The sequence below is a fragment of the Oppia nitens genome, unplaced genomic scaffold (genome assembly GCF_028296485.1).
Source record: "Oppia nitens isolate AA-2021 unplaced genomic scaffold, nextdenovo-longstitch-racon4-pilon3 scaffold35_pilon_pilon_pilon, whole genome shotgun sequence".
NCBI lineage: Eukaryota > Metazoa > Arthropoda > Arachnida > Sarcoptiformes > Oppiidae > Oppia > Oppia nitens.
Genome location: NW_026533216.1, coordinates 185,001 through 202,818, shown reverse-complemented (window position 1 = coordinate 202,818; position 17,818 = coordinate 185,001). Strand labels below are relative to the sequence as shown.

At 24.6% G+C, this 17,818-nt stretch overlaps 3 protein-coding genes and 1 long non-coding RNA gene across 4 annotated transcripts; 3 read left to right on the top strand and 1 right to left on the bottom strand.

The window, feature by feature from the left end:
- The first annotated feature begins 3,946 nt into the window (after positions 1-3,946).
- On the top strand, positions 3,947-5,489 carry LOC128957059 (uncharacterized). The gene is made up of 2 exons (XM_054302776.1): positions 3,947-4,070; positions 4,738-5,489. The coding sequence occupies exon 2, from the start codon at positions 4,778-4,780 to the stop codon at positions 5,465-5,467; it is 690 nt and encodes a 229-aa protein (XP_054158751.1). The 5' UTR covers positions 3,947-4,070; positions 4,738-4,777; the 3' UTR covers positions 5,468-5,489.
- A 1,270-nt stretch (positions 5,490-6,759) lies between these two features.
- Positions 6,760-7,129, bottom strand: LOC128957009 (uncharacterized). The gene is made up of 3 exons (XR_008484538.1): positions 7,068-7,129; positions 6,893-7,000; positions 6,760-6,821 (listed from the first exon to the last, which is right to left on the bottom strand). It is a non-coding gene; the product is annotated as an uncharacterized LOC128957009 (long non-coding RNA).
- Positions 6,909-9,102, top strand: LOC128957007 (uncharacterized). Its single transcript, XM_054302723.1, has 4 exons — positions 6,909-7,406; positions 7,577-7,747; positions 8,352-8,794; positions 8,877-9,102. The coding sequence occupies exons 3-4, from the start codon at positions 8,398-8,400 to the stop codon at positions 8,999-9,001; spliced, it is 522 nt and encodes a 173-aa protein (XP_054158698.1). The 5' UTR covers positions 6,909-7,406; positions 7,577-7,747; positions 8,352-8,397; the 3' UTR covers positions 9,002-9,102.
- Positions 9,103-10,577: 1,475 nt separating this feature from the next.
- LOC128957008 (ecdysone-induced protein 75B-like) lies at positions 10,578-11,876 on the top strand. The gene is made up of 3 exons (XM_054302724.1): positions 10,578-10,630; positions 11,194-11,622; positions 11,693-11,876. Exons 2-3 carry the CDS (start codon positions 11,241-11,243, stop codon positions 11,815-11,817), a joined length of 507 nt encoding a protein of 168 aa, XP_054158699.1. The 5' UTR covers positions 10,578-10,630; positions 11,194-11,240; the 3' UTR covers positions 11,818-11,876.
- The last annotated feature ends 5,942 nt before the right edge of the window (positions 11,877-17,818 follow it).

The following is a 17,818-nucleotide window of genomic DNA, read 5'->3' as shown; positions in this document are numbered from 1 at the left end:
TATAAATCATATTTAAAATAAAAATTCACATAAAAATAAAGCACATTATTATTATATATATATTTTTAAAAAATATAAAATCATTTAAATATAAAATTTTTATATTATATTATGCTATATATTGATAGTGATAAATTTGAATTTAATGATAATATTATTAAATACTGTATATTTATATGATTTTTTTCAATTTAATTATATCCAATATACTGTACAATTAATGTATAAAAATATTTAATTTTTTATTGCTATAATAAATATCACTTATATTTTTCATATATATATTATATATATATATATTTATCATTCAAATATTAGCGATATTTTTCAAGACTGTTAAATGATATGTTAATAAAAAAAAATTTGATGATAACAACTATGCGATTAGATTTATTAATTCAAATATACTCTATATATATATATATACAGTAAACAACAATTTATTGTATTTTGTATTCAATTTAATACAGTAATAATAATAAAAATATAAACTTAATGATTAAAATATCCATATATTTACAAATTATTTTCCATTACTTTATTAACAAATTAATTATTTATTTTAATATTTTTTATTATTTTTTTCGTTATATTTACTTAAAAGTTATAAATAAATAACAAACAAAAAATTAAGTATTTTTTATAATTTTTATTTTTGTTTAATAATTATAACAAAATTTTTATAATTATATGTATAGTTATATATTATATAATATATAATTAATGTATTTATTACCAGTATATGATAAGTTTATATTGATATCTACAGTACAAAATCAAAATGTAATCAAATAAATGTAAATATTTTAATAATAAATATAAATTAGAAAAAAATTTGTTTAACTTATAACCATAATATTTAAATTAGTTTCATATATAACATAAATATACTATATTATTTTTGATATAAATATTTATTTTTTTTTTAAAAATGATAGTAAATAATTTTAAGCTAAACTAAACATTAACTATTAAAATAAATAAATAAATAATGTTTATCAATTAGTTTCAAATTACTATATATAAATTTATAACTAACAATAATCAAGGTTACTAATAATATTAATTAATTAATTTTTAAAAAATTAAAAAAATAAATACTAAATATTAACCTAGTGTAATTTTTATCAATATTACTACAATATATATTATAACATTTAGTTAAAATTTAATATCTTACTTTATATTTACACTAGTACAGTTATTATTATTATTATTTTGTAATAGTGTTAATTTGACATTGTAAAAATACAATCTTAACTTACAGTATAACATAGATATAAAAATATATTTTTTATTTAATATATGTGATATTATTATTATTATTATTATCAGCTATGCGTGTCTCTATGTGATAAAATCGCGTATCCTGTTTATTTAATTAGATTTATTATTTAATAGCAAGGTTCATTTGAAAATAATTGATAAAATCAAATATACAACACACACACACACACACACACACACACACACACACACACACACACACACACACACACACACACACACACACACACACACACACACACACACACACACACACACACACACACACACACACACACAACACACACACACACACACACACACACACACACACATACATACATACATACATACATACATACATACATACATACATACATACATACATACATACATACATACATACATACATACATACATACATACATACATACATACATACATACACACACACACACACACACACACTAGACATAGACATTTACAGTAGTTTATCAATTAAATCAAATAATCAAAAAAAAAATTAAATATTTAATAAAATTTTAAATAAATTATTATGTTAATTTTGTTTTATTAAATTTACACAATCTAGTTTATTATAATAGTGAAAAATAGAAATTATACATGAAAAAATAATTTTTTAAAAAAACTAAAATATCCATGATCAAACATATAACCATGATCAAACAAACATAGATATTAATTGAATCAAACAATAATTGTTATTAGTAGTAATAGGTATGTACTGTAAATAACACAGTGTAGTACCTATTTTATAGTATACAATATAATATGTTAGACATTAGTTGAATACTATATAAAATAGGCACAAAATTGTAGAGCACAAAAAAATTAGGTGCAAATCATTTAAATGCAACCAAAAAAAACTTTTTACTTTCTATTTCAATGACTTTCTCAGACAAAAAAAACTATTTCATAGATTAATTAAATTGAATATATTTTTAGAAAATAAGTTTTTCGTCAATTCAATCAATCAATTAATTAATTAATAAAAAATAAAAAAAATGTATATTTATGTTATAAAAATAATAGTAAATAATACACTAAAGCATTAACTATTAAATTTTTTTTCAATTAATTTCAAATAATTATAATATATAAATTATAATAACCCTAACAATAATCAAGTGATACATTAGTAATAATTAAAATACTTAACTTTAATTGATTGTATTTTACTATTATACTAATAATTACTATTAATTTTTTTTAAAAATAATAATATTTACACTAGTACAGTTTTGTGTGTGTGTGTGTGTTAATTTAACATTGTAAAAAAACAATTACAAGTAATTAAAAAAAATATTTTTATCAATTTTTATAAATTATCATCTTGCTCGTCTATATGATAAAATCGGGCGCATATCCTGTTAATGTATTTACCTGTATATTAATTATTTTTTTTTTGTTTAATAGCAAGGTTTATTCAAAATTGATAAAAATCAAATATACTGTACATATCCAAACACATGCAACACTTTATTATACATAAACATATATAATAGTTTATTAATTAATCAGATTTATAATTAAAATAAATTACCATGATAAATTAAGGTGTACTAGATTAGATTTTCATAACAAAATTTTTTTTCAACAAAAATCTATTACTACTATATAACTTAAATACATTTAGCAATAACCAAAAAAAACCAATAAAACCTTAAAAACTAAAATATGCATGTTCAAACTAATTTTTTAAAAAATTAGACAAAACAATTATGGGTAGTGTTTTAGGGTGGGGTGGGCTGTTTTTTTTATAAATTAACTTGTTAAAAATTGAACAAATTATAAATATATAACTGTCCTCTCACTGTAGTATCCTACATACAGGTGCTCTCTCTCTCTCTTTAAGTCTAGACATAAAAAACATACTTGTTCTTTTTAAAAAAAATGTACAATATACATTATTATTTTTATTAAAAAAAACGTTAATGCTACGTGACACGTAATACGTGTATGTTTTTTTGTTGTTATTGGGAAAAAATACTGTACTTAGTATTGTATTACTTGTTTATCTAAAAAAAAATTTAAAAAAAAACTAAAACTATTAAAAATAACATATTTTGTTGGCAACTATTTTAGTTATTAACCAATCAAAAGCCATTTTATATTAACCAATAGTATTGTAATATATTTTAAGAGAGAGTAGTAAATAATAATTAAAACACTAGTAGTGAGAGTACTTACTATAGACTTGTTAACCACATAATTAGTACCGTTTAAAAATAACCCGAAACCGTTTTGGCCCTAAAATAAAAATTAAATAGTATTACTAAATTATTCTAGTTAAATATTTTTTTTAAAAAACTAAAATTAACAATTTATATTACTATTAATGTACATGTGATTATTAAAAAATTTTAAAACAAAAAAAATTAGCTCAATTTAACTTTTTTTATAGTTCGAAAAAAATTTAAAACAATTTGGTTTCGGGTTTCAGGTTTTCAATGTGTTTGAAAATATGGTTTTTTAATCTCTAATTTCAATTATAGTCTCACATACTGTATGAATCATACAGTACTACGCTATCGTTGCCAATGGTAACCATGTATTAGGATAAGTGTATTCAACCAATGGGAGCACAGTATTAGAGGAGAGTTGTAGTCAACGGCACAGTTAGTCTCTCTGTATATAAATAGTAGTAATAGACAGACATTTAGCTAAATAATAGTCAGTTCATTATAAACTGTGCCAAACATTCACAACGAAATTAATAATAAGTTTTTTTAAACACACAATTTTAACACCAATTTTAGCCGAAATTTTTTTTAAAAAAAAAGGTATTTATTGTTATTTTTTATTATTATTTATTAATAATTATAAAAGTTTTTTAAAAACTTTTGTATAACTTATAAAATTAAAAAAATTGTATTGGGTGTGGTCACTAAAATTTTTAATTTTTTCCCGTAAATTATTTAACTAATTATTTTTTCATCACTAACTTATTATTATTATTAGTTTATTAACAAACAATTGATTATTTAAATGTTTTTATTTTACTTTTTTTTGATAAAAATATATTATTCACTTATTTTTACTGTTAGTATGTGTTATATAAAACACTGTATGCATTACACTATACACACTGTATAGCATACATACATAGTGTTCGTTACTGTACATTCAATCAGTAATATACATATAGTATTAGTACAGTATATCTCATAATAGATCGAGTTTAGTGTGTAATACTAATAACATTAGCGATAATTTAGTACCAATTTATGTTAGACATTGATTGACTACTATACAAAATACTATATAAAATGGGCACAAAATTGTAGTGTTTGAAAAAATTAGTTGCAAATATGCAAACTTTTTTTTTCCCCAATGAATTTCTCAGTAAAAAACTATTTCATAAGTTAATTAAATTATAACTCAGAAAAAAATAAAGTTTTTAATTAATTTGTTTTATTTTCTAAATTTTTTTCACATTAAAAAAAACAGTTTTTTATCACATCTATTGACTAAAATAATAATAATAACAATGACGACAACAATAGACCAGTTGTTAACCGAGGATGAGATGCGTTTTGTTCTCAAATACATTGAAGACATGGATATCGATATGTTTGACGGACAGTCGGGTCAATCGCAACTATCCGACTATAGCTGCTATAATATTGTCGAAATTGATGCCAACACTAGTAGTAGTAGTAGCTTAGGTGGTGGTAGTATTGCATCAAATAAGACAATTGAGACACTGATGCATATCGTCGAAGAGGACGACGACAACTACAACAACAACAATATCCTACACCAGGCTATCGCTACTACCATACAGGAGGAGAAGGAAGAGACGGAACTGGTGTTTAGAGAACCGGTAGCTGTTAGCAGAAAAAGAGGCAGAGGTAGGCCACGACTGGATGATGAGGTACGACTCGAGCGCAAGAAAATACGTGAAACCAAAGCATCGGCTACTTATCGGATCAATCAGAAGATCAGATGCAAGACACTTGAGCTGACACAGGAAGCCGAAGAGATCAGGAACGGTGAACTCAAGAGACAAGTAGAGGATATTGAGCGACAAATCAATGATTTGTATCGGAGTTTAGYGGCCGTCGAAGGCGGTGTCCTGACTGTAGAGGAAAGTCAGATAAGAATCAGTAATGAATTGATGAGTGCAATGACGACCACAACAAGTGGTGGTAGTTGTCATATGATGGCAAACCGATGATTGATTGGTCGGTACTATCGGTCGGGAAAAGTCTACAATTAAATAGACTTTTAAATTCATTATTAATTTTTTGTTGTTTTATAAAAAAAATTATTATCTAATTATTCATATAATTCAAATGTTATCAAATAATTTAATATTGTTTTGTTTGTTGTAAATATCATATATATATTTATTATTTATATCATAATGTTATTCAATACATATAATCTTAGCCTTATTTTTCATAAATTATTGTTTTTTTAAATTGTTGTTAACCATAAAATAATTTAAAATTTATTAATATACTGTACATATATTTTTATATACTATGTAAATATATTGTTTTAATCGATGTTATTTTTAAACAAACAAAAATTATGCCAAACTAATTATTTATATTAATAAAAATTCAATTTTTATATTTTAATTTTGGTTACATTTTTAAAATAATTATTTTTTAATAAAAAATAATAAAAATATTGTATACYTAAATTTAAAAGTCATATTTCWAAATATCTATAGATTTACTGRTAATACTACTACCACTAAACTACTGTTTAATTGTTTTTCAAACAAAATTGACTGAAATATATATATTTGTAGAAAAAAATTAATTATTTTTTAATTTAATAATTAAATATAACATTTTGGTTACTCTACTGCAGATTCTATTAAATAAGTAAATAATTTAAATAAATTTCTAATTAATATATGAATATAATTATTAAGAGAGAAAAAAAWCATATTAACCGGTATTATGTATTGTTTTTCAATTATATAATCATGCGTTCAGATCGGGGGTATCGATGAAAATTGTTTGTCTCATCTGTCGTAACCAGAAAACATATGGCTCTATATATTCACCGGTATGTCGGCGCTTATGTATGTTAAGGCACGGGACACCAGTGTACAGGCATTACCTRTCAGTATATTACGTACAGTTGGACAYCACAGTCGGGAAATTAATGAAAGTGATGGTAGGGTTGGTGGGGTTAGTTAGTAGTGTGTGTGTGTGTGTGTGTGTGTGTTAGGTAGGGSTGGTGTTGTGTRTAGTCATATTAAAATTGATATTAATTTTAGACGACTTTAATCGAAGCCCTCTATCCATAGCGCAGCCCACCCCAGTCAGGCCACTCGGGGGGGGGGGGGCGGGAAAATGCCGTACAAATGTCCGCATGTGGATTGCGGCCACGGCGGTTTTCCGGTTCACCCAACACTWCTAGTCATAAAYACCGGTCAACAAACAACACGTACGCATCAATACTRTACTACTKKTWRACCAACAACTAGTAGCCAATCAAATGCCAGCAATTTATTTATATAAAAAACCAGTTGAGAATGCTTTAAAAGCATTTCCATACGAATTCCTTAACTTAAAAAGGAAAAAAAWTTWAAMAAATMAAAAAAAATTAAAAAAAATTGTAGCGGAGCCTGGATTCGAACCTATGTCCTCGTGGGACAGACAGACAGACTTTTAGAATGYATATACGTATTCCTTTCAGGAATTCGTGAAAAGTTTCCTGTGGGAGGGGAGGCGGGGGTATATAACAACTACAGTATTAATAGTGTTATTAATTAGTTGTACGTTATTTATTAACTATTCCTAAAAAACACGTACTATATGTGTGTCGACTATATGATAGGTTCGCCAGTGACGTCATATTCGGCTCACGCATACATTTAAGCCATTTTCCAGTCAATTATCAATAGCTAGTCCTGTCGGCCGACTGTCGGGTCGAAGATTTTTTTTTTCACAGTCGGTGTTACCGATGTTTGACCATATAGTTGATACATAACTCAATTTGATCGACACTAGTATATCAAACAACCAAATATCCACTAACTGTCTGTGCTGTTGCTGGTATACTAAACTTATGTATAGTTTTGCATTTTAATTGCATTACACTATCCATACTATCAATTGACTGACCAAAACTACTGGTTCCCCGTTTATTAGGTATATAATAATTGTATGGCATTTGATGATTACTGTTTTTTTACTGATTACTGATGTATAGCTTGAATATCATGTATATATATGATATATTGTAAATTATAAAAAAAATAATTAAAAATTTAATAATAATAAAATATATTAATAATAATTTTAATTTATATTTATATCAGATAATTAAGAGATGAATCATTGGTGATATATAAAAGATACGATTATTCAAACAATTATTATTGAACTAAACTATAGTTGTGTCCAATAATACCACTACCACTACAACTACCATAACTATCATACATATTATACATACAGATAATTGTTTGGATCAGTAAATTATAAGACAGGTTTGTCCGTATGTTTAACCATAATATTATGTTTAGATGACAAACACTGTATACATGAGCTCAATATATATATATCAATTATATGGTAAATCTATATATAAAAAAATATGACATCAACTATATGTGTGTCTTATTATGATTGCATACCTTTCATACCCGATCAGCTAAAAGCTGTCCCCATTTCCCCACTCCCTCCCTCCCGAAGATCCAACAAAATTTATTTAATTTTGATAATTAGTTGAAAATATTAACTCATGACATGTGTGTATATATTTACAGTTTAGTGTAATGTCTGACAATAATATAAACATTAAACAAGTTTTATCATTAGATAATATTACATAAGAGAGAAAAAGAGAGACCCCTATAGTATTAGTTCATACATACAAATGTTTTACTGAAATTACTTTATAAAACTTTAGAGAGAGAGAGAGAGAGAGAGAGAGAGAGAGAGAGAGAGAGAGAGAGAGAGAGAGAGAGAGAGAGAGAGAGAGAGAGAGAGAGATAGACAGATAGACTCATATAATATTATTCAACAAAAGTTTATCGCAATTTTTTTATCATACAATTAATAATATAAATGCAATGTATTTACCGATTTCAGGATCAGGTATTTATCACCAAAAAAACATTTGCACCGATTAAAGGCAATGGGCCCGAGAGAGGCACCTGAGAATTGGGACTACGGTTTCCCTGATTTGGCTGACATAGAAAACAATAACAATGCCGGTATGGCAGCCGCCGGTGCCGCCGCAGCCGCTGCTGTAAACAATGCCAACGAACAGTTTGTCGCCGATAACAATGGTATACCTGAGATCGGGATTCCAGTGGCCGGTATTCATCCCCCGCCGCCACCACCTCCTCCTCCTTTCCCGCAAATTAATCAAACAATTGATATACCAGAGATTCAAGCAGCCATTGACGCTGCCGTCGGCAACCCGGCTAACGTAGAAGTGCCACAAATTATAAGAGATGCTGTAGCACAGGTAGTACAACACGAGGCCAACAACAACAACCAGGCACTGCCCTACGCTATCTATCGATTGGGTAAATAATTCTATTAGTAATATATAAATATATATTAATTTTTTAAACAAAAATAAACTGATTTTATTTCATGATTGATTAGATATTAATCGTCCGGGTTATCTGCTATACATAGCTGTGCCAATTGGTGGCCATATGGATTATAATCCCTGGCCTCGTATACTAGTCCTGCAAACCGTTGACTATGTTCAACCAATTGTACTGTAATATTAGTTCCCGATACTACCTGTGCCAATATACTAATATACAGTTACATCTAAATATTTAACTTAAAAAAACAAAACACTATCAAAAACTTACTATATGTTAGTCTAAAAAACTATCTATTTTTCCTGTCCTGTCCTGTCCTGTCCTGATCTGACCTGTCCTGTGTTACGATGATTTCAATTTGTATTAAAATATTATTCCCGTGAATACAGGACACGAAAAAATAGTACTGTACTTTAAAATATAGAAAACGATTATTACCGGTAATATTAATAATAATATATTTGAATCTTAATTATTAATTTTTTCATATTTATATTTTAATATAAAATATAATAAGAAAATATTTTAAAAGTATTTTTTATAAATTTTTCTATTTTTATAAAAAACATTACTTTTTTAAACAGATAAATTGTAAACTTATATAATATTTTACTATATATATATATATAATTCCAGTTTTATTAATTTTATATATGTAAAATTTTTAAAAACTATTAAATTTTATTTATCTATTTATACTCWAAATATCGTATTATTCATAATCAAAGTCATAAATTAATTTTAAAAAAAACAAATAATTTTATTATTTTGCATTTATTATTCAATTATTTGTATATTTATAAATGAATTTTTTTAACTGAATGTTATCATATTATAATTATGTTATAAACAAAATATTGTTAAAATAATATTAATTTAATACCAAAAAAATTATTGTTATAATAAGTTATTTGTAATATTTGTTTTTTGATTTGTTTAAATTTAAATGTTAAAAATTAGTTGTTTAGTCAAAAAAAATTGCAAAAAATGTTTAAATAATTAGTCAAATTGAATAAATAAAAGAATTATTAGTAATTTATTTTTTAAAAAAATTGAATAATGCACACACACAAAAAATCTAACAATTACCTAGATTGGATTCGAACTCACAACTCATATCGGTGGTTGGGATGGTGGGGAATCAATAATAGTATCGGGGGTTGGGCAGGGGGGGGGGTACCACATACATGTACATTATTAGTTATACCAGATCTATGCATAGTGTCGCTATACGACTATCCAACATTTGAGCTATTGATATAATATAATAAATAAAAGCCATTTTTATTTTTAATTGGGTTCTGTTAAAGGATAAGCCACCTAAAAACTAGTAGTATAGCTACCCTAACCCCATCACATATATATATATATATATATATCTACACAATTTGAAATTTAATTGTTTTTAATTGTGTGTTGTGTGTATAGTATCAATAATTATTAGCTAATATATTATGTATATTTTCAAGTAGGTATTTATATATATAACTATATATATATACAAACACCAACATTCAACTAAACTGATTGCTAAATCAGGGATCAATTGATGGGCGAAACCCCCCGACTGATACTCGACTGACAACAACTAAATTAGCCTCTAAATACCCCGGGTATGTCCTCTACTCATTGACATTGTTTTTCAAGTATTATCTGTTTAATTATTTTATTTACCAAAAGTATTGGTCATAACTGTTCCCTCGGAAGTCATTGGACACCACAATCATATCACTTGTCACAGACAGGTGTGGTCAACCTCAGCAGCAATTGTTTGGATCAGTAATAATTATAAGACAGATTTTCTGCGTATGTTTAACCATAATATTATGTTTCGATGACAAATACTGTATATATATATCAATTGTATGGTAAATCTATATATATAAAAAATATGACATCAACTATATGTGTGTCTTATTATGATTGCATACCTTTACCCGATCAGCTAAAAACTGTCCCCATTTCCCCACTCCCTCCCTCCCGAAGATCCAACAAAATTTATTTAATTTTGATAATTAGTTGAAAATATTAACTCATGACATGTGTGTACATTATTTAGAGTTTAGTGTAATGTCTGACAATAATATAAACATTAAACAAGTTTTATCATAAGATAATATTACATAAGAGAGAAAAAGAGAGACCCCTATAGTATTAGTTCATACATACAAGTGTTTTACTGAAATTAATTTATAAAACTTTAGAGAAAGAGAGAGAAAGTGAGAGAGAGAGAGATAGATAGATAGAGAGAGAGTGAGAGAGAGAGAGACAGACAGATAGACTCGTAAAATATTATTTATCAAAAGTTTATCACAATTTTTTTTATCATACAATTAATAATACAAATGCAATGTATTTACCGATTTAAGTATCAGGTATTTATCACCAAAAAAAATCATTTGCACCGATAAAGACAATGTGCGCGGACAGATACCCGCCGCCCGACCAGTGGAACTACGGTTTCCATGATTTGGTTGACATAGAAAACAATGACAATCCCGGTATGGCAGCCGCCGGTGCCGCCGCTGCTGCCAACGGACAGCTTGTTCCCAATAATAACGGTATACCTGTTATCTATATTCATCCCCCGCCGTCACCACCACCACCACCTCCTCCTCTTCAACCGCAAATCAATCAATCACTTGTGATACCAGAGCTTCGAGTAGCCATTGCCGCTGCTGTCGCCAACCCGGTTAACATACAAGTGCCACAATGTATCAGACAAGCGGTAGCACAGGCAGCACAACAACACCAGGCCAACAACAATCAGGCACTGCCCTACGCTATCAATCTATTGGGTAAATAATTATATTGCAAATAATTTTTTACAATAATAAACTTATTTTTTATGATTGATTGATTGATTAGATATTGATCGTCCGGGACATTTGCTATACATAGCTGTGCCAATTGGTGGCCATATGGATGATAATCCCTGGCCTCGAATACTAGTCCTGCAAACCGTTGACTACGTCCAACCAATTGTACTGTAATATTTAGTTCCCAATACTACCGGTGCCAAAGTACTAATATGCAGTTACATCTATAATATTCAGCTTAAATTTATTAACTTAAAAAACAAAATACTATCCATTACTTACTATATGTTAGTCTAAAACATTGTCTATTTTTCTACCTGTCCTGTCCTGTCCTGATCTGACCTGACCTGTGTTACGAAAATTACATGACATAAAAAATACATAACGATTATTACCAGTAATATTAATAATATATTTGAATCTTAATTATTAATTTTTAATATAAAACATAATAAGAATCTTTTTTAAAGTATTTTTTTATATATAAAAATTTCTTTTTTAAACAGATAAATTGTAAATTTATCTAATATTTTCCAATATATAAACTGTATATTGTATATATAGGGTATATATATATACATATATAATATCAATTTTAAAAATTTTAGATATGAATTTAAAAAAAACTATTTTATTTAATTTAATTTTTCTATTTATAATCTAAATAACGTATTATTCATAATCAAAGTCATTAATTAATTTAAAAAACAAATAATTTTATTATTTTTCATTTATAAGTCATTTTTTTTGTATATTTATAAATATATTTTTTAATTGAATGTTATTATTATAATTATGTTAAAAACAATATATATATATAAAATGTTAAAAATTAATTCAATACCAAAAAATTGTAATGTTTGTTTTTTTTAATTTGTATAATTTAAATGTTGTCTATGTTAAAAATTTTTTGTATAGTCAAAATTGAAAAATGTTTATATAATTAGTCAAATTAAATAAATAAAATCTATTATTTAATAATTTGTTAAATACTTTTAAATAATTATTTAATTTGTTTTTCAACCAAATTTAGAAAAATAAAATAAAATAATTTATTTTATACATTTAATATTTAAAATAAATAAAATGATGAATATATTTGTGTTAACTTATTTAATTATAACAATAAATAATATAAAAAAAGTAACTTTAAATTATATAATTTATATTACAAATGAAAATCTCCGTTTATATAATCATAATACATATTTTTAAAGTCAATTGTTTTATGAAAATAAAATTTTTAAACTTAATCTAAAATTGTATAATTTTTATGTATTAATTAATTAAATTCGTTAAAATTTAAATGTATTTATAAAACTATTAACTAAAAATAATTTTCTATTATTTAATTTAATAATTTTTTTTTACATAAATATATGTATTTACTAAAAATATTTATAAAAATTATACGTGACTTTATATTATAAATATATATGCAATATTTTTTTTTAGGTAAATAAAGATGAACATGATAAAAAATAAACTGTTTAATCTTACATGCGTTAAAAAGCTATCATAAAATACTTTAAATTATATATATATATATATATATATATATATATATTTGATTTTAAAATTATACAATTTATTATCATTTTATTATGTCACTGTATAGTAATAAACAGATAATATATTTATACTTTTATCTTATTGTAATAATTTTTTTTCTCTCTCTCTATCTCTAAAAAAAACATTATATTTCATTCTGTATGTAATTTGCAAATAATATATTTATCTATAAATTTGTTTATTAGTTATTAATATAGATTTATATCTTCTAATCAACTGTTTTGTCGAATAAGTTCAGAATACTTCAAATACTATACTAATTCAAGATTATATTTTTAAAAACAAACGTTATGTCTATAAATATGTTTGTTTTACTTTTATTATTTAGTTTATTTAATAATTTATTTAAAAATTATATGATTAATAATTTAGTTGACATATCACAGTTGTATATCTAATTGGTTTTATGTGGTGTACATAATGTCGGTTAATAATAATAATAATATCCGATATAATTATTCGGACACTATCATAATGGATGACAGCAATGATATTATTGTTATTAGCCAATTGTCCGATACTGATGCTAACACTGACCATATTGACGGACAGTTATCAATAGATGGCCATAATATTTTGGATGATATGACTATACTTTCGGAGTCATCATCATTGGCCGGAAGTGATGAGCAATCGGTAGAACTTATCGACGAACCAATTATTCCTGTGATTCCAGACCTACCCGAAGTCAATCACGACTCCGACGATAACAACTGTCTAATAGCTCGTGTGCCTCAATGTGTCCGACAATCTGTCGAACAGTTAGCTCAACAAGAATTGGTCAACAATCAGATACCACCACAACTACTAGTGAACTACTCTATCACACCATTAGGTAATTATTTGTTTTAAAAATATTAAATTTTTAAAATTAATTATTATTATTATATTGTATTTTAGTGATTGAAATTTCCGGTGTCGTACTATATATAGCCGTACCAATCGATGGCACCGGTGTTGGCGGTAATAATAATAATAATAATAATAACGGGACACAGATTATAGTCCTTCAAACGGCACAAAACGTCTATTCAATTGTGTTATAATTTTTTTTAAAAAAAATAATTGATATTTTTTTCAATAAGTAATATAATTTTGAAATTAAGAAAAGTGCAATAATTTTTCTTGTATTTATTGTTGTTGATTACTATTGAGAAACTAAACACTACTGATAATACATTTTTCAAATTTTTTAAATTTATTTTTACTGATTTACTGTTATATATATTTTATTTTATTTTTTTAATCAATTTTTTAAAATAAAAATTGAATTGTTAAACTAATGTTATTATTATTATAGTTGAAATCTATTATCTTGAAAACAAACACACACATACATACAAATAAGCTTTTTATATTATATTTAAAAAAATTCTACTGTATAATTTAATCGAATTATGATGAAATATTTATTTAAAAAAAAAATTATTTATAATTAAAAAAATTAGTTAAAATTAAATTTTGCGGCACTATATAAGTAATATTTTTTTTTGTCTATCACATTTAGTTTGTTACTAAATAAATTATAATATTTTGTTGTTGTTGATACATATTATAAATTTGTTAAACAATAAAAATCATATCCGTCATAGACAACTTTTATTTTTTTTGAAATAAATAAATAAATATCTAATCTAAAGTGTTTTTTTTAATAATTTTGATGATTAGATTTATTTATATTTTAATATACAAATATTTACTTATTTTTTATCATATCAATTGTACCACAATTATAGTACCACGGTATATACTGTATAATAAACTCATGAATATATATATAATTACATGATATAAAAATAAGTAAATATGTATAATTATATTTATTTTTGTATATTTTTATTATATTTATATGGGTAATATAAGCTAGATAAATTAAAACAAATTATGTACAACAATTAATTTTATATAATCTTAATATTTTATTTCATAAATTTAATTAAAAATATAGGACTTCAGCTACTATTACTGTTAGATAGATCTTATATTTTAAAACATTACATACAAAACTTATATATAGTATGCAGTTTTTTTTAGGTACGTAACATAACTACACAATGGACAGGTAGGTAGTGTGTGAGAGAGAGAGAGAGAGAGAGAGAACTAATAGAGAAAATAAGTGAGAGTTAATATAAAAAAGTTATATCAAGTATAATATAATTGTTTAAGTAATATGTCGTTAACACTAATGTTTGCAGTGATAATAATATTGATAATAACTAACCAACTTTTCAAGGTTTTTATATAAAATATATGATATATTTATATAAAAAAACTTACTATTAATTRTATTATCTTATGTTATTTTTAAGCATCCATACAATGTCCGACAATAATACAGACAACAATTACTGGGACAACATTTTTTCCAATATGATTATAAAACTATTTTTTTTGTTGAAGAGTATCTCGAAGCTGATGGTGATAGTGGTGGTGGCGGTGACGACATCAATGGTTAAATTGATGGTAATATTGATGATGACGATGACAACAACAACATTTGCCAGTTTATTAACACCGATACTATTGGCATAAACCAAGCACTAGATGAACCATGATGTTTACCTTGACATTGACCTAGATGTTATGATATAGGCAATGTTACTATTAAATACTACTACTGATAGTAAATCCCTACTATTGGTTCATTGCATTTTTTAGCATCACTTTACACAAAACTGCATATATGGTATACAGGTTTTACGTAAGCAACATATACTTACACACAGGTAGGACAGGTAGTTAGTGATAGTAAAGAGCTATTAAAGAAAAATAATAAGAGAGAAAGTTAAAAGAGTTAAAAATCAATGTATAACATAATTGTTTAAGTAATATGTCGTTAACACTAATGTTTACAGTCATAATAATAATAAATTTTATAAGGTTTTTATATACAAAATATATGATATATTTAATAAAAATAACATTATTTTAATATTATCTTTATATATATATATATATTTTTTTAAGTATCCATTCAATGTCCGACAATAATACAGACAACAATTACTGGGACAACATATTCAATGATTATGAAAGTATTTTTCAAGAGGACAGTAATCTCGAAGCTGGCGGTGACCAAATCAATGGCCAAATTAATGATAATAATGATGAGGAGGACGATGACAACAGCGACAACAACAACAACACTAATGGCCAGTTTGTTTCCGATACTATTGGCATAGCCATGGCATTGGATGTCATTGACCTAAATTTTATGATAAATGAGCCATTAGTACCGGTAGATGCCGAACATCAGCAGCTAATACTACAACATCAACCTCAAGTAAACCTACCCGAAGCCAATGGACAGGCAGTTAATGTGATTCCCGACTTAGTTTAGTATTAGATATCGATTTATTTATAAATCAATACTAATAATTGGATTTTCTTTATATATATATTTTTGAAATTTATTCAACTAATTACTTACAGCTTATCAATTATTGGTTACATATTTTATAGACGATAATATTAACTAGGTAATCCTGTTTTATTATATCTATTTTGTACTTTTATATAAAAAATAATAATTTTGTTTAAATTTTAGATAACTATAATATATTAAGATTATATTATAATTCAATAATTTAGTTAATTAGTTATCACAATAATATTTAATTTATTTAATAGATTTAAAAAAAAATATTTAATATTTTGTTTGTTTTTTGTTTTGTTTTAATTTTTAATATTTAATACATTTTTTATAATACTGTATAAGTAAATTGTTTATAAATTGATATGTATTTACTTAATTTTTTGTTATTGTAAAAAATCTAATATATTAGTATAAAAGTTTATTAATTAAATTAAATTTTAARCTTATTTAACAATAATTATTATTTATTTCATAGTTAAATAAATCCCTAAATACTGTTAAATTTAGATAGATTATATTATAATTTAATATTTTTAGTTATTAGCTATCATAATAATATTTAACTTAATTAATAGATTTCTTTTGTTAGTTAATTATTATAATTTAATATTTTAATTTTTTGTTTGTTTTAATTTATAATATTTATTACAGTTATTACATCTAATGTGATAATAATTTATTATTATAGATAAATTATTATAGATATTAGTATTATATAAGTAAATTGTTTATGATTTGTCATGTATTTAATTAATTTTTTGTTGCTGTAAAAATCTAATATATTAGGTATAAAAGTTTATCAATTAAATTAATTTTTAAACTTATTTAACAATAATTATTATTTATTTTATAGTTAAATAAATCGGTAAATACGGTAATATGGGATAAGTTTGTAGCGTATGATAGCGTGTAAGTTGAGTGCACACACACACTCAATACATACACAAATTTTTAGTTAAATTAAAGATATAAAATCATTTTTTAATTATATTTTTTTCATAAAACAACATTTTTAAATAAGTAATAATTAAATTTTTTTTTGAAATTTGTATATAATGTTAGTATTTTTCATATACTTGTAAATTTAATTTTCCAATTCTCTAAATACTACACAATAATAATACATAAATACTTTTATATATATATAAAAGATTATATTATAATTGAATATTTTAGTTAAGTAGTTATCACAATAATATTTAATTAATTTAATAAATTTTTTAGTTA

What these genes read in the sequence shown, in the direction of transcription:
- LOC128957008 (XM_054302724.1), top strand. Translation starts at nt 11,241, where the DNA reads ATGTGCGCGGACAGATACCCGCCGCCCGACCAGTGGAACTACGGTTTC. An exon ending in CTACGCTATCAATCTATTGG is followed by an intron (nt 11,623 to 11,692) that starts GTAAATAATTAT and finishes TTGATTGATTAG; the next exon opens with ATATTGATCGTCCGGGACAT.
- LOC128957007 (XM_054302723.1), top strand. Translation starts at nt 8,398, where the DNA reads ATGGGCCCGAGAGAGGCACCTGAGAATTGGGACTACGGTTTCCCTGAT. An exon ending in CTACGCTATCTATCGATTGG is followed by an intron (nt 8,795 to 8,876) that starts GTAAATAATTCT and finishes ATGATTGATTAG; the next exon opens with ATATTAATCGTCCGGGTTAT.